Source organism: Anas acuta, chromosome 20, assembly GCF_963932015.1.
Source record: "Anas acuta chromosome 20, bAnaAcu1.1, whole genome shotgun sequence".
Classification (NCBI taxonomy): domain Eukaryota; kingdom Metazoa; phylum Chordata; class Aves; order Anseriformes; family Anatidae; genus Anas; species Anas acuta.
The window spans coordinates 7,030,057-7,052,839 of record NC_088998.1 but is presented as its reverse complement, the minus strand read 5'-3'; the positions used below and the strand labels follow the sequence as shown (position 1 = coordinate 7,052,839).

Sequence of the window (22,783 nt, the reverse complement as noted above, 5' to 3'; positions counted from 1 at the left end):
CACGTGAGGGTAGACATGAAGCTCTTACTCCAGAGCTCCCTGAAACTCAGACCCTAAAGTGTTCCCACACTGGGTGTGCTTAAACTCCAGCCCCTATCGGACTTCAGGGTAGGATGCTTTCTGCAGACATCAGGCCTGGAAGGGAAGCAGCAGTTGACCAGACAAAGGGCTTAATGAGACTTATTTTCTAAAATGTGTACTCTTCTGTGATCTTTACCAGATTAGAAGCATCTTGCTATACTTCCCCATTAGTGTTGGCCTGACCTTTGTTCCCTCCTGGCATTTCTGCAACTGCCCTACCTGAGTGAAACAATCAAACCTACTTTTAGGTAGTCTGACATTTTATCAGCTCTCAGCATAACTAATTCAAGCCACACCAGATTAATGTGTCTCAAGAAGCATTTTCACCCCAAGAACTACAAGTTTCCTGATACCTGCTCTTGATACCCATCTAAACTACCTGATTAACAATATTCACCCTGTGACCAAGCAGAGGGCCTAGCCAGGCTACAGATGTGCATGACACTTCCTTTAATTGATCCAAATAAGAGCCAGGGTGAAGATTTCTTGTTTTAGCAATGGGATCTGAACATCTCCCTGAACTCATCTGTGCATCTTGCTGTGCTCTGGGGTACTTGTTCAAATTCTGTTAGTTTTGTTTGTGGTGTAAATTACAGGGAAACTTCAAGTGAAGAGCTAGGGGGCATTTTACAAAGGAAGGGAGAAGAACTGGGCAGGGGGAAATAGAAAGACACCAGAAAGTCTGAAAGCAAAGCCCTGGAGGGAGTTTACATGGCCAAAATCATATCTGGCATTGATAGATACCACTGCAAAGAGTCTCTCAGCCCTCTGCCCCAGCCCTTGTTCTGATAGTTCTGGGATTTTATTTTATTTTAATTTATTTTTGCTCTGCTGTTGATTTTTAACTGCAGTTTAAAACAATGAAGGAGCCTTGTGACTTCCTGAAGCTAATTTACTTGTACAAGTTGGAGAGTTTCGACCAAGAAATATGTTTTGCACCACCTTGATGTATTCCTTTTACATCCTGTCTAAGACTGTCCGATTAGCATATGTCAGTAATCATTTATCCCAGCTGCCTGTCAGCACAAAGCTGCTGCTGCGGCTAGTGTCAGGGAAAGAACATGACCGATCGCTGTTAAACAGATTGTGTAAGTCACACGAGATACTGGGGCAAGCCTCCTCTTTAGAGCTCCTCTCACCCCAGACCTTTCCATCACTATTCATTTTTCAGCTTCTGTTTTTCTTCATGCTTTCTCTTTTGTTTCATCCAGGACTGCGCTTGGGTTCTTCCCCCAGCCACAGGTCTCAGACACCACTTGAGTCTTTCTCCTCTCTCCTCTTCCTTTCCTTCTTAGGAACAGCATCTAGGGGAGGAGGAGCATCTTGTTTTGCCTGGCATCTACAGATTTGCTTCATTCCTCCTTTCTCATTGCATTAACCTGGACGGTTTACCTTTCCCCAGCTGCAGATCTAACATGCACTATTCATGTTAGAACTTGGATTAGGAAATTCATTGCTCGGTTGAGTTTCAGTACATGGTTTTCTCCATGGAAAAATGATCTCAAACATCCATAAAAGTTTGCCCGGTTATGAGCAGCAACACCCCAAGGAGAGCTGATGGCTTCAAAAAGCATTGAATAGTCTCTAAACCGTGCCTTAACCATCTCTATCCGGTTTTTTACATGGGTGGTGGTGCAATAGCCTTGAAAGACAAGCTGGTGCTTCATCCGAACTCAGCCAAACCCAGGGACTCCAGCAGTCACTCACTACTACCCCCTCCACTACAGGGATGACAAAAAAGAGCAGTGCTCCAAAGAGGCAAGGAAGTTGTTCCAATGCAAGTTTTATTCTCATTAAATCTTTCTCAGGCCTTAACATGGTGGTGGATAACTAACTTATAGCTTTCCTAGAACCAACTCAGTGACCTGGGGAAGACAGTTGTCGGCATCGGCTACTGTAGGTAATTTACCAAAACACTGTATTTAGTCTACACCACTAAAAAAACAACCACTCAATACAGTCAGTACAGGTCTCAGGTGCTCTTCTGTCCTCCAATTTACAGAGGCCAGAGAAGTTTCTGAATAGGGCAAAGTTGTACATGAAGTGGCAGAAAGTTCACCACAGGTATTTAAGGCAACTGCTTTGAATTACAAGGCCTCTTAGAGCTGCTCCCCTTTCTCAGACTCCCCACCACCCCTACAAGGCCTCCTCAGGATCACCAAAAGCTGACAGCAATAAAGGCAAGGCTCCCATCTGACCAGGTGTCTTGCTTTCTCTACCAAAAAGCTGCACTGTGAATAGTCACTTTGATAGCTGAGGAGCTGCAGAACAAGTCAATTCACTGTCCAAGCAAAAACACCTAACTAAAACAGATCTTGTAGTTTTCAGAAGAATTAAGCTGAAGTCAAGCTCATTAGCAGACTCCATCTGCATATTTCCTACTGTCTGTCGGTGAGACTGTCCCGCTCTGGCCCTTATACAAGGTGCTCATGGCCTGGGAAGAACTTAACTCTTGGCAAGAACATTGAAAGAATCCCTTGCCCCCATCCCCACAGCCATTATTTATGCTTTTTTCCATGTGACCTGAGGCTGGTGCAAGGCACAGGGGTGCAACATGTCCTCAAGCTACTCATCCTTGTGCTCCCTCTGACATTGCCTATCAGCTACAAGATGCCTTTCACAGCCTGGCCTGCTCTGAGCCTGCAGAACAACCTGTTAGCGAGGTGGCTGTAATCCAAAGCAGGGTGCAACAGGAAAATGTTGTTCCTTCTAAACCCATAAAGATCATCAAGGAGGATTTTTCTGCTCCCATCCTCTCCCCTTGCAGACAGCCAAGTGCCTGTTAAGCTGGACTTACCACTAGGTCCATGCAAGACCTGGCACCGTGCTAGAGCTCAGAGCAAGCAGAAGAGAAAACAAAGGAGCTCTGCCCTCCCCGCTAATTGCCTCCGCCTGCTCCCTACATTGCCAGGGCTGCATGGCATTACCCAGCCATTCAGTCGCTAAAGTACAGACAAATTGACTATGTTTTCATTTGGATTTAGGTTTCAGCCCCACTGCTTTAGAATAATGGCCCAGGCTATTAAGCCAACCGTGTGGGTTACAGGCTGTGGCGCACCGGGGGCGCGCGCTCCTGCTCCGCGTCTCGCTCTGGAGGACTGACCTGCTGCTGGGTCTCCTGGGCCCCCAGCTCACGGAGACAAGCAGGTCGTGGGGAACCAGTCACATCCTGGCGGGCACTTCATTAGGGAAAGGGTTTTTTTTAATTTATTACAAATCCCAGCAGAAGTTAACTCCTTATTCACCTCAGCAAGATGTTTCTACTCCCCTTCTTCCCCAGTCGCTCCCCAAGGCAAAGGCCTCTGCCTTGCTCTGCCTGCAGTGACCAGATTCCTGGGCTCAGGTTTTGTGATCACAGCTAGAACTGTGCACCAAGACCATTTTTTGTCGATGTAGGACTACATTCTCTGGGGACTGTAAGAACTCAGACACCCAGCACAGAGAAATCCTCCTGCCCCCAGCTCATGCCATGTGCCCTGTCCTCACATCACCCATCGCTAGCATTGTGTTGGTCTGAGCAGAACGGCATCCTCAGCATCAAATTCTGGAAAATATGTTGCTGCCAAAATACAGCATCCCCACAGCCTTGCCGTCTGCAGAGAGGCAGTCCAGGGTGAGCTTCAGCTGCCTCCATCTGAATTTTTAATAGTCATAATCCAAACCAGTGCTCAGCACCGGCCACTCGACAATAGATTTTCAGGGCTCTGTGAAGTCAGCTCAGAAGGGCATTTATTTTGGTAGCAACACCTCACGCAGCAGTGATGTAAAAGGACAGAATCTGCCCGTGTGTCAAAGCAGCTCTGCACACCATGTGTCAGTGACACACGCGAGGTTTATTTTTTTCTTCGCTCATTAGAGAATTCCAACTTACACAGACGTTCAAGGTGGCTTTCCAGGGAGAATATTCTTGTTTACTTGACCAGACAGAGGGAGGAAAGAAAAATGCAGCAACTTTGGACAACACTTTTGTCAACACGCATTGCCTTCCCCAGCAGATGAAACGAGCTGTGCTCGATGCGCGATATGAATAAGCGATAAGCAATTGACGAGCAAGTGTTCGGGTACCTTGGCAAAAGACTTAATTTGCAACCTGGCACAAAATCAAAGGCTCTGTCAACGGCTGAGCGGCTCTCCCGCGTATGCCTTGCATTACCTGGGAAAGCTCTGTCAGGTAAATTTCCAGTGAAAGTAATTAGAGGAATCCCCACTGTATAAACTTTGCAGCAAAATTCTGGGCTCCAGAATTTGATTCTCACCAGGGATCCGATATGTGCTCACAGCCTGATCCTTCATCAGGATTAACAGTTGAGGTTTAACACACACACAAAAAAATGTTGTGCATTTTTTTTTAATGCCTTACCTCTATTTTTGTCTGAAGAGCTGAACTGACAAGCACAGCTCATGTAATCCTGCAATTGTTGTCAGAAAAGCCACAGACTGTGCTACACTAACCTGTGCTTGATGCGCACAGCACACACTGGGCTGGCTTTTCCAAGGCACCATTTACCCTCCCAGGCTTGAGGAGGACAACAGGACTTCATGGAGCTGGAGTGTTAGAAAACTTGTCTCCTGTGGCCTTGATAGCACTTGAAGACCAGCGCAATGAGTTCAAGAGCTTGCTGTCACCATGGTACCAGATCAAGCCTCTCTTCAGCTGGGATTTTGGCTGACTAAAAATCAGTGGCACCAGATGGCTGATCAGTGGCCCAAGCGAAATGAATCAGTGGGTCCCAGTCCAACCCGGAGCAGCTCCATGGGCCTTCAGGGCTGCCCTGCCTGCAACAGGCACAACTCAAATTAAATACAAAGGTCCCAAATAGGTCGAAATATTTCTACCCAGGGCTTGATCCCTGCATTTCTCCACTGGGGCAACAATGTAGGTGTCACCTACCACATTGTGGCCATCTGTAACTAAATGCACACTCCGGGCCCTGATAACCAGCTATAAATTATCTTGCTTTATGGAGATTCTTTGGGTTTTCTTGTTTTGCCCAACAGCCAGAACTACAATATAATCTCTCAAGTCACAGCAAGGCGTTTCTGTTGTCCAGCCTCTGCCACTATCGCTTCACACTCAACCTCCTCATTGCACCCTGCACTCCCCTCTCCCATGCTCGGTCCTTCCTTCCCCTCACAGATGCAGTAGCCCATCATTCTCTGCCATTTTCTCTGCTCTCCAACATCTCCTGGTTGGCACCAGTAAACAGAACGTAAACAACCACAAAAGCCCTTTAAAAAATAAAAAAATAAAAGGTGGGAGATATTTAGATCTGGCCTCTAACTGAAACCGCACTCCAGAAGCCCCAGGACCACGATGAACCAAGCATCTCTGCAGCACAAGGCACAGCTCACACCACCACCACCACTCCCTGTGCAGCCTTACAGCCCGGGCCATCTCCAGGACAGGCTCCACCTGCATCCAAGCCCCCGTGTCCAAAGGCAGCAACTGCTGGCAACCAGTGCCTGTTGCCAGTAGAGATATTCACCCATGAAGGAACAGATTTGGGGCACTTGCAGCCTCACATGCTGTGTTGTTTTCAGGTAAGCCCCAACCACTGCTACCACTCCATACAGATTCCCAGATTTGCTTTTTAAATGGCCTGGAGGTTTTTGTTCAGGGAATTCTGCCTTCTGTGGAGGCACCGTTTGCCAACCAACAACTTCACTTGGAGTAAAACTCTTGCCTGGCACAAAAGGGGTCTGAGTTACAAATCTCAAAAACCCGCAGTTGGTGTGAAAGCTGCCTGCTCTGCTCCAGCCCTGGGACATCTGCCGAGCAGGCGACGCGCCAGGTTCCAGCTCGAGTGCCTGAATTCTCCTTTACTTGCACTATCGCCCAGACCGAGTGACCAGTGGGGTCCAGCAAACATACGTGGCCTCCATTTTCAGGAAGCAGGAAAAAAAAAGGAAAGTCTCAGTGGGGCATTAAACACAGCAGCCAAAAATTACTGCGCACAGTCTGAATCCTTCCCATTTTTGCTACACAAGGACCGTTTAGCCCAGATCCCTTTGTCCTGGATTTCCTCGCCTTCTTGAAATTAGAGAGGTGAGGAGAAGCCATCCAGCCCGTTCATTAAGCAGGTTAGGCACGCTACTGCCAGGAAAAGCCACGGTATTTGTAACCCTAATAATCCAGCAGCCACCTCCCAGCGCAGCTCAGCTTGGACAGAATAACGTCTGTTTTAAAAATACCTGCCTCTCCCTAACTTGTCATGGCATTTGTTGACAACCCTATTGAAAGCCACTCTCGGTGCAGCTGTGAAGGATCTTTCAGCACCTCTTTCTCTTTCCTAGACAGTTTTTGAAAGGGAGGGGAAAAAAAAGCCATCAATACAGGGGGAAAAAGGCATCAGCAGCCAACATCAGCTGATGAAGCGCCTCACCTGGGCCCCCAGCGCACCGCCTCCAATTAAATCAAAATGGTTTGTTTTTAATGGTCTTTTACACTGACAAGTGGGCTATCATTCCAGGCCTAGAGAGCTGTCAGGGAGCCGAGGCAAATCCTCCGTTGATAATGCCCAATGCTTCCAATTAGGAGCCGAGGCCGCTCCTGGCGCACTAACGATTCCCCAGCCTCCCCCAAGGCCCCTTCGGCGCTGGCTGTTTCGTCTTCCCTCTTCCTCCGCCGCAAATTACTGACACAAAACGGAGGCGCCCCGGTGCCTCCTCACCACGCCGGGCCCCGGCCCTGTTGGATTTAATGAGGCGATGGAAGTTTTTGCGGATCTTTCGCTAAATTCTTTTCTTGTTTGACAGCTGCTTGAGTGTTGACCTTATAAAAGATTTAGTGTTTCTCATTATTTTCTGTCAAGCTTTACAAGTGATAGCTTCACGGAAATCATTTGCATCTCGATGCGCGCGCGCGTTTTTGTCTGCACGGGGATGCTCGGTGCAGTGCACGTACAGCACCCATCTCCCGTATTGTGGATTTTATTCCCTCCTCCCCACCGAAAAATCTACAAACGTGACGCTGTTGTTTTGTGTGGTTTTGGGGAAAAAAAAAAAAAACAGGAAAGGACTTAAAAGGCCCGGGATTTGTTAGACTCCTGTAAATGAGGGAGGTTTTGAAAAAGGAAGAGAGATTGGTTTCCTGTAAAGAGAGCTCAAGAAAGTGTTTTGTCACCCACTAAAAGGATTCAATCAAATGGATGATGGAAAAACCAGGCTGAGTCTAGGGGCGGCTTTGTTGTTAAAGTGAAAAATCGTACGAGGCTGGGAGGCTGCCTTTGAGCACGCAGAGCCAGGCAGGTGCCGGGAGAGGAGCGGGTGCCACCGCGCACGGATCCTTCCCCAGCAGGAGAGCCCAGCGCTGCTCCGGTCCTGTCCACGGGCTCCTTCTCAACACCTCCCACAAGTCACCTCAAACCCTTTAATCCAGCTATCTCAATTAATCCCCCCACCCCCTTGCAAAGCCCATTTACTCCCCCCCAGAAGCTAACATGGCCAAGTTCCCAAGGGTGCTCACAGTGCAGAGCCGCTGCCACGCACCCCAGCACCCACCTCAAGGTCCACAGACCCCACTCCAACAGCACCCAAAAAAAAAAAAAAACAGTCTCTGGGGCATGTACTGTGCTGCCTCGGGGGAGTTCTGCCTTCCCTGTACCAGCTGAGCTGCTTTTGTATCTCACCCAGAATTTATTAGCCCTCCTTTAACAGACTGATCTCTGCTTGTAGCATGCAAATGGTCGCACTAATGCTTGGCAAGTGGTCACCTGCAGTCCTCCAATTCAGAACATTAACTGAGAAACCCAAGTGAAAATGGTCCCCCAAATACATATTGAAGTTTTAGGAGGAATAAGTTTATTGCCCCTCTAATTCTTTGAAGCAAGGTGTTACAATATCCTAGCTGCAAGTGCCCTGCATGTTTTAATTTGTCAGTAAAATACACAATGAAGGAGCAAAACATCGCTTCTAATGAGCAGAGGAAAACAGTTGCAGCTCTATCATCCTGCAGAGAACGCTGCCAAGCTGGTGCCTACAAAGTACATTCCTATTCTTCTACAGCCTATGCTCCAAATCTGTGATTCAGACAAAATCCTGGTGTAGCAGCCCATAACCACATCAGAGTAATGGTAAAGATCATCAGCTGTCTCTAGAGAAAGTACCTTTGGGTTCATCATTTAAAATATGAATTAGAAGAATCAGATATGGGGATTCATCACTGACACTGACTTCTCACACCGGTCTGTCATAATAAGACCTTTGACCCAAGGACACCCTTATCTTGTCCCTAATTATTAGCCTGGGACTAATCCATACTTCTCAGGTATCCCTCATTACCAGGGGGTTTCTCATTTTTTAGCAACACTTGTCCCCTGTCTTACACCTGGTGCTTCCCACTTACTCATGCTGAGGGCAGAAGCTGGCATCACTCAACTTTGTCAAGGACTCTGCTAATTTTAATTACAGTCGGTAGTGGCTCAGTGTGACATTTCTCACCCAGGAGCTTTGTACCAAGACTGGAACAAACCAACTGCTTTTTCCTCCCCCATGGCTTCAACCCAATCCCATGCAGAAATTTCACCCTGCCCCATTCCTGGTGGCACTGGGCAGGGAGCACAGCTGGAAACACAGAGGCAAGAAGAGAAAAGCAGCTCAGCTTGTCCTCGCAGTGGATTTTCCTAACAATCCCAGCTGTCTCCATGCAGGTCAGAGGAAAATCTCCTGCATCTTTAATGGGAGGTCGGTCTCAGCCTGGCTGGGGACTGTCCCTGCCAGCTCCGGAGGGCTCCCAGGGGCCACCCGCCCCTTTCAGCAGCCTTGGTTCTGCCTCCCCACCCCGACAGGGGTTATGTCTCCGCTGCTACTTGTGGGAAAGCAAGAACATCCAGAGCAACTGTCTGAAGTTAGGCACTCAAATGCATATTTCAGCACCTGAACACCTTCCTCCAGTGAGGGGGAATAGCTAAATACGCTTTGTTTGTCTTGATTAATGAGATCACTAGCAAGCTTTTCAGGGCAGAGACTGCTGTGCATTATTACATATGCAAAACCTGACATCCATCCAGCCTGAGCAGGGTGGGGGAGGCAGGAGAAAGCTCTGCACATCCACACAAGGCAGAGATATGGCACAAGGAACTGGGTCAGGGCAGGTGAAGCCCATGGCCTCGCACAGCAAATCCACCCTGTACATGAAGACACGCTCACATTGCAGTAAACCCAGCATCTGCTGCACGTGTTTGCTGCACACAACTGTGTAAACCACACCTCTGGTACAGCTCACCCAGAAAGGGCCCTGGAACTTAACTCCAACTTAACTGTTTTCCCCTTGTCATGGTCATTTGTTCACCACATCCCCACCTCAAATGGGATTCCCAGGAGAAAACTGCTTGTGTGTTTTGTTGGGCAGGTCACACACAGGTCCCTGACCCCATTGGGAGCTCTGAACCCATCCCACCCCCCCTCAATGAGGGGCCTACACCCTGTGTTATGGAAAATAAATCGTGTTTATTTCAGAGTCCATCTTAAGTCATCTGACATTTTCAGACAGTGGTAAGACTACAGGATTTCGTCACTGGAGCAGAGTAAAAATATCCTGAAGTTAATCAGAAAATCAGCCCCCATTTCAAACATGTTAAGTGGTTAACTGCAGCTGAAGCGATGTTTTCCCAAGCAGTCAAAAACCCTTGCACTGATCTGCAGTCCCTTCCTTGCCTGTGCTACCCCCTGTTCTCCTCGGCCAGCTGCTCCCTGTAACCAATCGCCTATCTGCTCCTTTCCTTATAGGTTGGGCCTCATCTCAGTACTTTTCCAGACCGTGATGCTCGTGAGAAGGCGTTCAGTGCCGCCCATCGAGAAGTGCCTGCGAGACGCGGTCCCCTTCCCCAGGACATCCAAGCAGTGAGCTGAAGCCCAGAGCAGAGCCCTGTGCTGGGCACCGCAGCCCCCAGACCCCTGTTCTGGCCATAACGGCTTTCTCTCAGGTTGTTAGAAGTTAAGATAATGCAGATATAGCCAAATAAACCATTAACATGTAAGGAAAATCCTGTCTCAGCCTGTTCATTGCTTCACATCAGATGCACAACACTTTGCCCAGTCCAGCCACCACCAGTCTCATGCTCCAGGAAACATAAGTCACACCAGTAACAGGCGGTGTCTGCACCAGTATAACCCCACAGAGAAAGCAGAGGGGTCTATACATTAAATTCAACCATATCCTCACCAATATCAAGTCTACAATAGCTCCATAACGCATCCGCCCTTCTCATCAGCCCTTCTCAAGCCAAGCAAGCTGCCCATGACTGTCCATTTCACAAAGCACTTGTCTGCCTGCATGAAGGCATCCCAAAACCTTCCTTAAGCCCTCTGCCAAACTGAGGCCTTGCTGAATGAAGGCAGCCTCTGCCAGCCCCATGCTCATACATGAATGCTGCTGCTGCTCCTCTCCAAGCAGTTGCAGAACAGACCCAAACCTCCCAGCACCAGCACAGCTCCTAAACCCCAGCCTGGACACCCATAGGCGATGGTAGAGGCCCAGCCCCACACGGCTCAGGCAGGTATTAGCATGTTTAAAAGTGGTCTGCTCCCAAAAGGTCAGTACACCTTAAGAAAATACCAGCTGATATTAACCACAATTACTTCAATTGTGCATCTCCAAGATTGCTAGAGGAACAACCAGCTATCCCTATGCTTCTCACATCTGTTATCATGTCCCAGATTATACCAGGAGACATTTAAGCCTAACATTAGCTTTCAGCATTTGCATTCAGCACCCTGATCTCACTCAGAGAGCTCAGCCGTGGTCACCCCAGGACAGGCTGAGCACCTCAGGGCCATGCCACAAGGTGAGATCCCCCTGTCCCAGACCACCCCAAGCACAGCACCAAGCACTGCAGGAGGAGGTGGACGTGACCTTGTCCTGCACACCTCAGCCCAGCCTCCTACATGCTCCTACACAGACCCACAGCAGCCAGGGGAGCACAAAAGGCTCCAGAAACTTTCCTGAGCCCAGGGCTCTCCCCGCACCCAATCTCCAGCCAAACTTTCAGACCCAGACCTCAAAGAGCAGAGCCCTTCATGACATTAAATGGTGTTGCTTGAAACACAAGAACAAAGCAGGCTGCAGGAGCAGCTTTTCTTACCTTTCCCAGGACAAGCAGGGCTCCACACCAGCTGCTCGGGCATCCCCAGCACCCTCCTTAGGGCAGTTTGAGGCTCACCCTGCCCTTTTTAAGGGAGAGCAGCTGCAGCAAACTCCTCCCTGCCTGCACCTGAGCTGAGGGAGGACAGAAGTCACCTGCTCCACACAGGGAAACCCTGCTATGTGGTTCCCTCTTTTTAGCACAGGCATCTAAATAAAACCCGTGCGAAATAACTAGGAGGGTAACAGCAGGGTTTGCCATGCTGGCAGAAGTGGATTAGAACAGGAGACCTTTCTGTCCTCCCCAGGGAGAGAGAGACGGGCTTTAAACGCCGCGTCCTGCTAAAAATGGCACTGGTTAGGAGTGGGCGAGCAACCCAGGCACGAGGTCTCCCTTGCTGCCAGCTCAGCTCCAGCAGCAGCCGAGCCCTCCTGCAGCAGCCCTGCGGGTCCCTGGGGCTGTGCGCAGGGCAGGGAGCATCGCAGCGAGATGGGCTTTGGGTTTTTTTTTTTTATTTTTGCCACTTGCGTGGCTGCCAAACGAGCACGCTGCAACCAAGCCCACGCAGAGCTGCTGCTGCTCCAGGACAGGTCCAAAAAAGCAGCAGAGACCACAAAGCCAGACTGCAACAGGAGCTGGCGAACGGCCCCGCAGCGCCCCAAAACCCGGTGCTGGGACCCCAGGAGGGCCGAGCCTCGCAGCCTCGGGCCTGGGCGGCCTCGGACAGGGTCGGTCCCGGTCCCTGTCCTCATCCCGGGGCCGCCGGGACTCGGCCCCAGCACGGCCCCGCCGCCCCCGGGTCCGGACGCTGCTTGTCCTGCAGTGACACCCACTGGTAACGGGCTTTTAGCGCTGCTGCAGCCTCCCCGCCGCCCGGCCCCGCTCGCCGCAGCCTCAGGCCGCCGGTTCTCCTTTTTTATGCCCCCTTTTCCCCCCTATCCTCCCCCCGGGGACGCTCACTCGCTTCCCGCAGCATCCCACCGGGGCCGGGCGCTGCCGCGCATCCCTCCCTGCGCCCTCCTTCGCCGTGCGCCCCGGCTGGGCTGGGACGGGAATTCGGAACAGAGCCCAGCACAGCCCCCAGGCATTTTCCTTCCTCCACCAGACCCTCTCTGGGTACTGCTTTGCCCCCCACCAGATATTTCCAGGCTCACCCTTGCCACAGCCAGGGCCGCAGCCCAGCAATCCTTTCCCTCCGACCCCTGGAGGTCCTGGCCCTGTCGGGGCTCAGCCTGCACCCTGAGCCCTCAAAATCAACCCCAGGGATGTGTCAGGTGCCAGCAGAGCCTCACCCCACTGCCAGCAGTGCCCCACAAGCTGGGGTGTCCAGCTGACCCCAAAGGCACCAGCACCCCAGAGCCGACCTGGTGAGATGACCACGGCATCAGGGAGCTCCCCCCCATGCCTTCATGTGTTTGTGAACAGAAGCGGTCTAGGACATGGGTTTAAGGGCAGCTACGTTTGTTTTGTGTCAAAATGAGACAAATCTGGAAGAGACAAATCCAGCAAGCACAGGAGTGGAGCACCACACCTCTGGTTCCCTGCCCTGTTTCTGGTTCCCTGCCCACAGCACCAAGGCACCGCCGTGGCCAGCAGGCCCCATCCCTCCTGGGACATCCCCCCACAGAACGAGGTGCAGCAGGGACACACGTGCAGGGCAGCGTGGAGCCCACCCCGTTCACACTGCGGGCTCTGCTCCCTCCCAGGAACACGCAGCCCCTCCTCCAGGATGGAGCCGGCTCAGAAACTGGGAAGCCTTCATGGACACGGCTCTGGAGGAGCTGGGGTGGGAGGAAAGGGCTTGGGGTGGGAGCAGCAGACATCACCCGGGGCACACGGCCAGTGGGACACGGAGGCAGCCTGCCCCATCGCTCCATCAGCCCAGCTCTTGTGCACGGGGCTGCTCCTAAATTGGGGCTGCCAGGATGAAGCTGTGCGGTGTGGCACGGGGTTTTAAGCCCTTCGAAGCCCAACACATCCCCACGTACCCCAGGGTTTGTGCAGAGTTCAGATCGACCAAGGGAGGAAACTTGCGCCCAGTGTAGACACCAGAACTGTGTGACCAAAGTCACCCAAAGATACAACGGGAATTAACGAGTTTTGAACTGATAGAGGGGGGCTCTGTATATGGGTAAAATGGGGCATGCTTCTGCCTTGAGGAGTTCAGTTCTAAAATGATTTAATAATAATATTAATAATATTTAATAATAAGCAATATATTAAAATATTATTATTATTAATATAAAATAATATTTAGAAATCATATTGATTAATGCCATCCACACTAGCATGGGGACAAGAGGTGCGGGTGCCCCTGTAGCTGCTGGGACCCCACATGTGTCCCTGTCCCCAGGGCCTTGGCTAGGGACAGCACAACGCAGGGTCTGCTCGGGGTGAGGATTGGGCTCCTCCCTGCGCCCCAAAACCTTGCACAGCATCAGAGTGAGTCTGATCGGTAACATTTCTCGTGGTTGCTTGAAGGCAGGTGCATGGTTCAAGGGGAGGAAGCGGAGCAGCAGAGCCACCAGCCCAACCTGGTCCTTGGGCATGGCTCATCCAAATCCTGAATCCAACCCCACTCCCAACCCCATCCCGCTCCCATTCCTGGCCCCAAACCGGTGCCGGTCCTGATCCCAGAGCCACTCTCCATCCCGTACGGGCTGTGCTGCTCGGATGGGGTGGGGGGAGCACCAGACCCCGGCAGCCAGCCCAGTCCCGCAGCGGAGCTGGGACCCCAGCGGGTCCCTGCCCCATTTCCCACTGGGACCAGTTCCTGCATCTGTTGCTCTGCTCCAGCCCCACCGGGAGAGGCGGATGCTACAAAACCAACCCGAAACAGCCCCCAGAGCCCCCAGCAGACAGGACAGAGAGAGACGAGCAGCCCCCCCGTCCCCCCCCAGCCCCACCATTCCCCCCCACACACACCGGCTGCGCTGCGCCTCCAGGCTGGGGGCAGGCAGGGGCAGGGGCCGAGGCTGATTTTGTCCCGGGGTTTGTCCCCCCGGCGGCTCCTTTTGTTCCCTGCCCCGAGCCCGGAGAGCCCCGAGCCCTTCGGGGCCGAGGTGCTGGGGCCCTGCCTGCGCCGCTGCCCGACAGCTGGCAGCCGGGCGGCCGGGGGGGGCTCTCCCCGCTCCCACCGCCTCCAAGCTGCCGGCCGAGGGCGGCTTTGGAAGGGGGACAAGATGCAGCTGCCTGGCCCGCGAGGGGGGGAAAAAAAAAAAGGAAGAAATCGAGGATTTGAGAAAGAACCAGGCACGGCGCGGCCGCACGCCCACGGCTTGGGGACGGGATTTTTTTTTATTTTTTTTTTTTTCTCTCCCCAGCTCCACGGCGAGGGCTCGGCCCCCAGGAAAAGCCCCCGAGGGAGCCCCGGAGGAGCAGGATCCGGCCCCCCAAGGAGGAAGGTGGGAGCCGGGCGTGAGCCCTCCCCCGGCACCGAAACGCCCCGACGGGGCGGGAGGGGAGGGCAGGGAGGGGAAGGGAAGGGAAAGGAGGCTGCGGGGGGAACGGGCCGGCGGCGGGCAGGGCGCGCAGGTCGGCGTTATTTCAAATAAAAATCGGGATCGAGAGTAGGAAAATCCCCCCCCCGCCCCCCGAGCTCGGTCCCTTCCCAGCAGATCGCGGAGGCGATGCCCGGGCAGTTTCCCGGTGTTTTCCCCTTGCTTTTTTGCCGAAGGAGCGCTGCAAAAAGCGCTGCGCCCCCCCCCCCCCCCCCCCCCCGCAGCCCATTGCCAGAGGATGCAACGAAATTCGCAGCCCCGAGGCTCGGCTCGGGCTCGGAGCCGCCGGCTCGGCGGAGGGTGCCGGTGCTTTGCCTTTTCTCCTTTTCTTTCCCTTTCCCTTTCCCTTTTTTTTTTTTTTTTTTTTTAATTCCCAACGCCCAGCAAAAAACTTTCCCCACTCGGATCGGCTAATTGGGGGGGAGGCGAGCAGAGAGCAGCAGCCCCCCCCCGCCCCCCCGCGGCTAATCACCCCATTACGAGCCCCATCAGCGGGATGATGACAGCAGAGAGGGGCGGAAACCGCCCGGCAAGCGCGGGGCTGCGGGCGGCAATTAATTCCCGGTAATCAAGCTGCAAGGTGTCGCCGCCGGGGAGTGACATCCCCCAAAACGCCTGGCGGCCAATGGGCGCGTTCACACGGCTGGGGTGCGGGGGGGGGGCCCGAGCCGGAGTGGCACAAGTTCTTCTCCCCCCCTCCTTTCCTTTTTTTTTTTTTTTAATTTTATTTTGTAATTTCCCCCCCCTCGGGGAAGCGCGGGGCTCCCGCCGCTGTCCGAGGTGCTGAAAGCGGCGCCGGCTCCGGAGTGACTCCGGCTCCCGGCAGCTGTTCGAGGTGCTGACTCGCCGGCTCCGGTTTGACTCCGGTTTTCCCCCTCCTCCCGCCGCCACCGTCGCCTCCCCCGGCGTTGTCCGAGGTGCTGGCGGGGAAGGGGGGCGCCGCGGCGGCCCGACGGCTGCCCACCCCCTCCGCCCTCCCCTCGCCCTCCCCGCTGAGTTGATTTGGGGATCATTAAGCGCTTAGGGCGCTGCGAAGCCTCACTATCGATCGCTGCCTCCCCTCCTCCGGCTGGCAGCCCCCGGGCTGCCCCCAGCCCCGCGGCTCCGCGCAGCGCTGGGGTGGCCGGGCAGGGGCCGGGACCCCCGGCTGAGGTTGGGGTCCGTCCCCCCCTCCACCTCCACCACCCTCTCGGCGGCCAAAGTTTGACTCTGCCTCCCTCTCCCCCTCCTGTCTGTCTGTCTGAGTGCAGCTGGGCGCGATGCTGAAGACGGAGCAGCCCTGGATGTAACGCGCGGCGCCTCGGAGAGCCCGGATCCCAGGCTGAACTTTGCTCTTTTTTTTTTTCCTTTCACCTTTTTATTTTTTCCTTTTTTTTTTTTTTTCCTTTTTTTTTTTTTTTTTTCCTTTTTTTTTTTTTTTTTCCCCTTTTGTTGTTGTTGTTGCTCTCACCGTTAATTATCGTTACCAACCCTCTTCCGCCGCGCCCTCCCCGCCGATGCCCGTGTGAGCGCCAGCACCTGCGGGGGCCATGGAGGGCTCCACCGGCTTCGGGATCGACTCCATCCTCTCGCACCGAGCCGGGAGCCCGGCAGGGCCCAAGGGGGACCCTCTGGGGGGCGACGGGAGGTCCCCGCTGGAGCTGAGCCCCCGCTCGGAGGGCAGCAGCGGGTGCCCCTCGCCCCGCTCGCCCGGCCGCGAGTGCCTGGAGGCGGCGGGGCCGCATCTGCAGCCCGGCCAGGGCTCGGCTCCCTCCCAGTCCCGGACCGTCACCTCATCCTTCCTCATCAGAGACATCCTGGCCGACTGCAAGCCCCTGGCAGCCTGCGCCCCTTACTCCAGTACCAATGGACCTCACGGCGGGCAGGAGCCGGCGGGCAGGATCCCCACCAAACCCGGCGAGGACTTTAGGGAGAAAATGGAAAAAACCACCAGCAGCTCCTCCTCGGATTCCGAGTACAAAGGTAAGAAAAAGCCGCTGGCCCTGGGGGGGGGGTGTTTCAGGGCAGCCTGGCCCCGAAACCTCAAAACGCGCCGGGAGCGCCCCGGGGCCGGGGGGGTGGCAGCACCGGTGGCTCCCGAAATGAGCGCGGGGTCGGCACCAAGTCGGGAAAACTTTGGAGAGGAAAAGGTCGGAGGGGCTGGGTACGGTGGCAGGGGCCGGGGCGCTTCGTGCTTTCTCCAAAAAAAAACGCCCGGGGGATGCTCCGGGTGCTCCGCGCCTGCCCGCGGGGAAAGCGGAGCCGAGAGCCGGGGGCGGATTTCTGCCTGGGCAAAAAACACAAGGAAAAAAAAATAGAAACGATCAACACGGATTTTACCCGGTATTTCCCCTGCTCCGGTAACAAACGAAAGAGAAAAGTCGGCGGGAATTGATTGGGTTCGTCTCAGCGTTATTAGCCCGGTTATTATTTCGGATTATTTCGAGCCCCGGGCTGAAGCCGCGGCGGGGAACGGGGCTGAAAGGGCTGCGGCTCGCCCCGGGCCGGGGCTTCGGCCTCCCCGGCCCCTCGCAGCCTCTGCCCGGCCTCCCCTCGGGCAGCCGGGCCGGGAGGAGGCAGGGGAGCAGCACGGGAGGTTTGGGGTTTGGGGCTCTCCCCCCAGCCCGGAGCAGGTTATCCCGGCAGCTTTCGTCCATCCCGCTTTCAACATCCCCGAAAAAAAAAAATATATATATATAATAATAACTTTCACCCAGGAAAAAAACTGTTTGCAGGGGGAGGCGAGGCTGCCGAGGCTGAGGGAGAAAGGGGAGGCCGTGGCTCCCCGCGGGGCCGCTGGATTTTGGGGTGCTGGCAGGAACTGGGGAACGGGATAGGGCAAATGTCCCCGTTCCCTCCCCCCCACCCAGGACCTCTCGGAGCAGCCTCCGAACGGGTTGAAGAGAGAGGAAAACTGCCCCAAAAAAAGCCTCCGCGCCCCGCGGGAGGCCCCGGCCTCTGCGGGAGGATGCGGGGAGAGAACCGCGGGGCTCGGCTCCGCCGTTTGGAAGGGCCGGGATCGAAAACAGCAGCGCTTCCTCTCTTCGGGTTTTATTTTCGGTTCCTGAACATCTTCCCCTAATTCTCTCGCCTTTGTCCCCTTCCCAAAACCGCCCGGAGCGGGGAGAAGGGAGGCAGGGACGGAGCGGGAGCGCTCAGCTCAGTTCGGGGCACCGCAGCCAGCGCCGAAATTCCTCCTAAAACGGGGGAAAACGCTGCTTAAAGAGGGGAAAAACATTGCTTAGAGGAGGGAAAAACACCGCTTAAGGGAGGCAAAAACACCGCCTGAAAGGAGGGAAAAATCACTGCGTAAATAGGGGGAAAACACTGCCTGAAACAGGGGGAAAAATCACAGCGCAAACGGGCTTTAAAATCCCCGGGTACCGGGGGGGCAGAAGCGGGTCCCCGCGCCCAGCAGCGCCTTTTTTTGCTGCTTTGGGAAGAGCCTTTTTGGGGGCGAAATGCCCCAAATTTACACTGCCTGGGGGCTGCGCGGCAGGGCCTAACCGGCGGGATTCGGCCCGAGCCGAAATGCCGAAACCCCGCAATATCGATTTTTGATTTTTTTGTTTTGTTTTTGTTTTCTCGTTTTACGCCAGGACTGGCCGGGGCACAGCTGCGGAGCAGGACGGGGAAGCCGCCGCCGCACCGAGCGCAGCCCCGCGGCCACCGGGACCCCTCTGGGGAGAGCCGAGGCTGAGCCTCCGGGGGGGGGGGGGAGAGAGAGGCCGGAGGAGGGAATTTTCTTCTTCCCGGGGTGCGAAACCCGGCTTTGCCTCTGCCCCGGGAGCAAAAAGCTCCCCAAAACTTTCGGGCATCTCCCGGGGCCGGCCGGACACCCCCCGTCCTCCCAGGCCGGGGTCGCTGCTGCCCCCCCCGGGCGGAGCCGTCCCGGTGCTGGCGGCCTCCCCCCGGCCCCGGCTCTGCCTCCTCGGCCGGAGCTTTCCGGTTGAAGGGTTTCTCTCCCCGGTGGCTCAATTAACCGGATTATTGTCTTCCTACAGAGAGAAATCAGCTCGCGTTCAACGCGGCCCCGGCCCCGCTAACACCCGGCCCCGGGAAATTTAGCATAAAGCCCGCAAAGCCCCAGCGCCGAAAATGGCTCGAGCCGGAGCCTTTCTGCCTCCTCCTCTCCTCCACGAGGGTGGGGAAGGCGAGCACCGCCGGCCTCCTTTTCCTTTTTATTTTTGCGTTTTTGTTTTGGTTTGTTTTGATTTGTTTGGGTTTGTTTTGGGTTGCTTTTCTTTCATTTTTTTCTATAATTTTCTTTTTTTTTCCCTATATTTTTCTTTTTAAATATATATACATTTCTTTTTCTTTTTTTTTTTCTATATATTCCTTTTTTTTTTTTTCCTCCTCTCGGCTCTTTACCCCTCCGATGTTTCGCGGTGTAAATCCCGGCGTCGCTCCGCCGGTGCGTGGGTACGGAGGGCGCAGGCAGGCTCCGCACCGCCGCCCCCAGCCTCCGCTGCCGGCTTTGAAGCCCAAACCCGGCCCGGTCGGGGCCGCTTCCCCAGGATTTCGTTGAGAACCTCGGGAGAGGGAGACTGAGTCCCGGCCCCAGCAGCAGCCCGGGAGGACGGAGACTTTTCCGCACGAGGGAAGAAGAGGCACCAAGCCCGGCGGCTTTCCTCTCCAAAAACTCGGCCTCCCCGTCTTTATTTGGGGTTGGTTTTGTTTTGGGTTTAAACAAGGAAAAAAAAAAAAAAAAAAGAAAAAAAAAGAGACAGAGAGGGTGGGGGGAGAAAATAAAAAGAGGGAAAAACAAATCCTAAACTAAACGAAACGCCCGGGCACCAAGAAAGCTGTGGGGTGTCGGGGGTGCAAAGCCAGGCAGGAGGCTCAGGGAAAGAGCAGGGGGGACGCGCAGGGGCCGGATCCTGCCCCCCTCCAGCCGTCGGGGTGAAAAGGGCCGGGTCCGAGCGGGGGTCCCTGCGAGCCCCCCCCGAGTTAAACCACATCGGGGTGCGGAGCAACCGCGCCGTGAATCCGATTTGGTGCCCGTGCCCCTCTCCTCCGGCTTATTGCGGCGGGGGCTCGGCCCCTTTTTGAGCCTTTCCCTGCCTGCCCTGACCTGGCCTCTCTTCCTCCCTGTCGGCCCAGTGAAAGAAGAAGGGGACCGGGAGATCTCCAGCTCCCGGGACAGCCCCCCGGTGCGGCTGAAAAAGCCGCGCAAAGCCCGCACCGCCTTCACCGACCATCAGCTGGCCCAGCTGGAGCGCAGCTTCGAGAGGCAAAAATACCTGAGCGTGCAGGACAGGATGGAGCTGGCGGCCTCCCTCAACCTCACCGACACGCAGGTGAAAACCTGGTACCAGAACAGAAGGTAAAAATTCCCCCCGCCCTCCTGCCCGCAGCGCCCGGTCCCATCCTGTCCCCGCAGCCCCGCTCCGGGCCCCCCCGATCCCCCTCGTTTCTCCCGTTCCCAGCTTCCTGCAGCCCCCCCCCGGGGCTTTTCTCCCCCATCCCAAATTCCGGGGGGGGAAACGGGGCCGGGCCAGGGGACGATCGGTGCCCCCCAGCCCCAGCGAGCGAGGGGAGCACCGGGCATCCAGCTAAACACAGCAGCATAACACATCGGGCCATTAATAATAGATACCAATTACTGCGTTGGGCATCAATAATTAACGGCCTTTACAGTAATTACACAATTATTATTATGATGAATAATTTACTGGGGGAAATAGGTTTAGCGCTTCAGCGACAAAACTGCAAAAAGGGCCGGAGCCGTTTGGTGGCTTCGATTGATTTAGCCGGGGGTGCCCGCAGCCGACCATTGCCCCCCCTGCGGACCGGGGGCAGCGGATGGCAGCACCCCCCCGGCCCTCTCCTCTCTTTCCCCCCCCGGTTTGAACCCTCGCCCCCCTCCCCTATTTCCAGCCCCGTTCCCGGGCTGCAAAACCCGGCCGCTCTGCGGGGCGGTTTGGGGGTGGTGGGGGCTCTGTGTGTGTGCACACAAACAGGTACAGGGAAATATAGACACAGAAATAGATATAAATATAGACACGGAGAAATATAGATAGAAGTATAGATATAGAGAAATATAGACACGGAGAAATATAGATACAGAGAAATTGAGATAGACAGAAATATATAGAGAGAGAAATATAGAGAGAGATACAAATACAGAGAAATAGAGATACAAGGAAATAGAGATACCAAGGAATATAGATACAGAAGAATATAGATACAGGGAAATACAGATAGAGAGTAATATGGACAGAGGGAAATACAGATACAGGGAAATAGAGATAGATACAGAGGAACACAGACACAGACCCCCCCACCCCATAAACCTCAAACGAAAGCCCCCCAGCGCTGCCCCCCGCGGCAGTCCCGGCCCGGGGGGGGGTCCCGGAGCAGGACCAGCACGGGCTGGGGGGGGGCTGCCCGGCGGAGCTGTGCATCCGCGAGGGAGCGTTTAGGATTTGGGATTTGCAACCTGCAGCTCCCGGCCCGCGAAGGGGCTCGGAAGGTGCCCAAGGGTCGGGCCCCAATAAGTGGCCGCCGGGCAAACCCAAACCCGGGGCTGCGTGGGGACACCGGGGAGCCAAGTCCTGCTGCCCCGCTAATGGGGGCGATAGCCCTGTCCCATCCCATCCCATCCCACCCCATTCCGTCTCATCCCAGTCCATCCCAGCCCATCCCCGAGGTCCAGCAGCGCGCACCGGGACTGCGCAAGGGGGCCGGGAGGAGGGGGGCTCACCAAAACCCCGTGCGCGCCCTTTGGAGCATCCCCCACCACCTTCGCCCCCCTGTCTCGGCTTGTCCCCCCCCCAGGACCAAGTGGAAAAGGCAGACGGCGGTGGGCCTGGAGCTGCTGGCCGAGGCCGGCAACTACTCAGCCCTGCAGAGGATGTTCCCCTCGCCCTACTTCTACCCGCAGAGCTTGGTCTCCAACCTGGACCCCGGCGCTGCCCTCTACCTGTACCGCGGACCCAGCGCGCCGCCCCCGGCCCTCCAGAGACCCCTGGTGCCCCGCATCCTCATCCACGGACTGCAGGGCGGCAGCGAGCCCCCCCCTCCCCTGCCCCCCCTGCCCGGCGTCCTGCCCCGGGCCGCGCAGCCCCGGTGAGCCCCGGCCTCCCGGGAACCCCCCCCCCCCCCCACCTCCGCCGCAAACCCCGGTCTGGGGGGGGGACCGGAGGGGGCCAGCCCACCCCTGGGGCCACGAGCAAGCGACAAATATAAATATATATATATATAAAGGAGACTCCCTCCCTCCCCCTCGCCCCCCCCCCCACTTTTTTAATACGCGAAGAATGCAAGGAGCAGGGTTGGGGGCTGCCAGAGCTGCCCCCGCCCCGCTTTGCCCCGTTGGGCCCCCCCCAGAGGCAGGGGGGGGCTCTGCTGTGTCCCCCCCCCCCCGACCCGCAACGGGAACACGGGCAGGGGGTGCCCGGGGGGGGGGCTTCGCCTTTCCCCTGAGCCCCCCCACCCCGGCTCCGGGGAGCCCCCTCCTCGCCTCCCCCGACCCCACAGCCGGGAATGGACCCTTGGGCTGGGCGGGGGGGGGGGGGGTGAGGGGGGCAGCGGGTTTTGGGCCGTCCGCACCCGCAAAAAAGCGGCGAACTGTAAATACCGTGCGCAAAATGTATATGAATTATTTATTTGTGAACCCTGAGGGCGTATTTGTGTAAGTGATGCTTGTCAGTCTGTATCCCGGGGCCGGCCCGGCCGGGGTAGGGAGGGGGGAGTCCGGTGGTGGGGTGTAAGGGGGGGGGGCGGCTCTCGGGCTCCCCGCTCTCCCCCTTTTTTAAATGTGGAAATAAACTTCTTTACAAACTGAACGCCTCCGCCGGCCCTTTCTTCCCCTCCGAGGGCAGGGGGAGGAGGCGGAGGGGGGGGTCCCTATGGGGAGACCCCAGGGCTGGGGCTCGGTTCCCCCCCCCTACACACCCCGTACCCCCCCACACTCAGGGCCCGGCCCCACCGCCGGCATCCGCGGGGCGGGCGGGAGGGGGGGGTGAGGCCAGCCGCCGGGCTGGTGAATTATTAACGCTAATCTTAAGTGTATAATTGCCTAAGTGCTTTAAATGAGCGCTTGGCAAAATGGATTGTTCCCCCCCCCCGGCCTTGAAAAGTGGCGCTGGGGCTCGGCCGAAGCCCGGCAGCTGCTCCCCGGGACAGCCGGGCAGCGGC

At 55.7% G+C, this 22,783-nt stretch overlaps 2 protein-coding genes and 1 long non-coding RNA gene across 4 annotated transcripts in view; 2 read left to right on the top strand and 1 right to left on the bottom strand.

Annotated features, from left to right (window-relative positions):
- The window catches only part of CFAP77 (cilia and flagella associated protein 77), a 58,985-nt gene extending 48,921 nt beyond the window's left edge, over positions 1-10,064 (top strand). The window contains exon 6 of the mRNA XM_068657010.1: positions 9,808-10,064. Coding sequence (XP_068513111.1) covers positions 9,808-9,930 — 123 coding nt within the window. The 3' untranslated portion in view covers positions 9,931-10,064. The remainder of the gene's footprint in view (positions 1-9,807) is intronic.
- The window catches only part of LOC137842691 (uncharacterized), a 57,761-nt gene extending 46,253 nt beyond the window's left edge, over positions 1-11,508 (bottom strand). For both annotated transcript variants that reach the window (XR_011089165.1, XR_011089166.1), the window contains exon 1: positions 11,163-11,508. This is a non-coding gene — a long non-coding RNA (uncharacterized lncRNA). The remainder of the gene's footprint in view (positions 1-11,162) is intronic.
- A 3,747-nt stretch (positions 11,509-15,255) lies between these two features.
- Positions 15,256-21,754, top strand: BARHL1 (BarH like homeobox 1). The gene is made up of 3 exons (XM_068656877.1): positions 15,256-16,624; positions 19,745-19,967; positions 21,422-21,754. The coding sequence occupies exons 1-3, from the start codon at positions 16,192-16,194 to the stop codon at positions 21,714-21,716; spliced, it is 951 nt and encodes a 316-aa protein (XP_068512978.1). The 5' UTR covers positions 15,256-16,191; the 3' UTR covers positions 21,717-21,754.
- Positions 21,755-22,783: the final 1,029 nt, after the last annotated feature.

Bases quoted from the DNA above. Each gene is read 5' to 3' on its own strand.
- BARHL1 (XM_068656877.1), top strand. From the start codon at position 16,192: ATGGAGGGCTCCACCGGCTTCGGGATCGACTCCATCCTCTCGCACCGA. The intron at 16,625-19,744 runs GTAAGAAAAAGC...CTGTCGGCCCAG, and splicing joins CTCGGATTCCGAGTACAAAG to TGAAAGAAGAAGGGGACCGG. The intron at 19,968-21,421 runs GTAAAAATTCCC...TCCCCCCCCCAG, and splicing joins ACCTGGTACCAGAACAGAAG to GACCAAGTGGAAAAGGCAGA.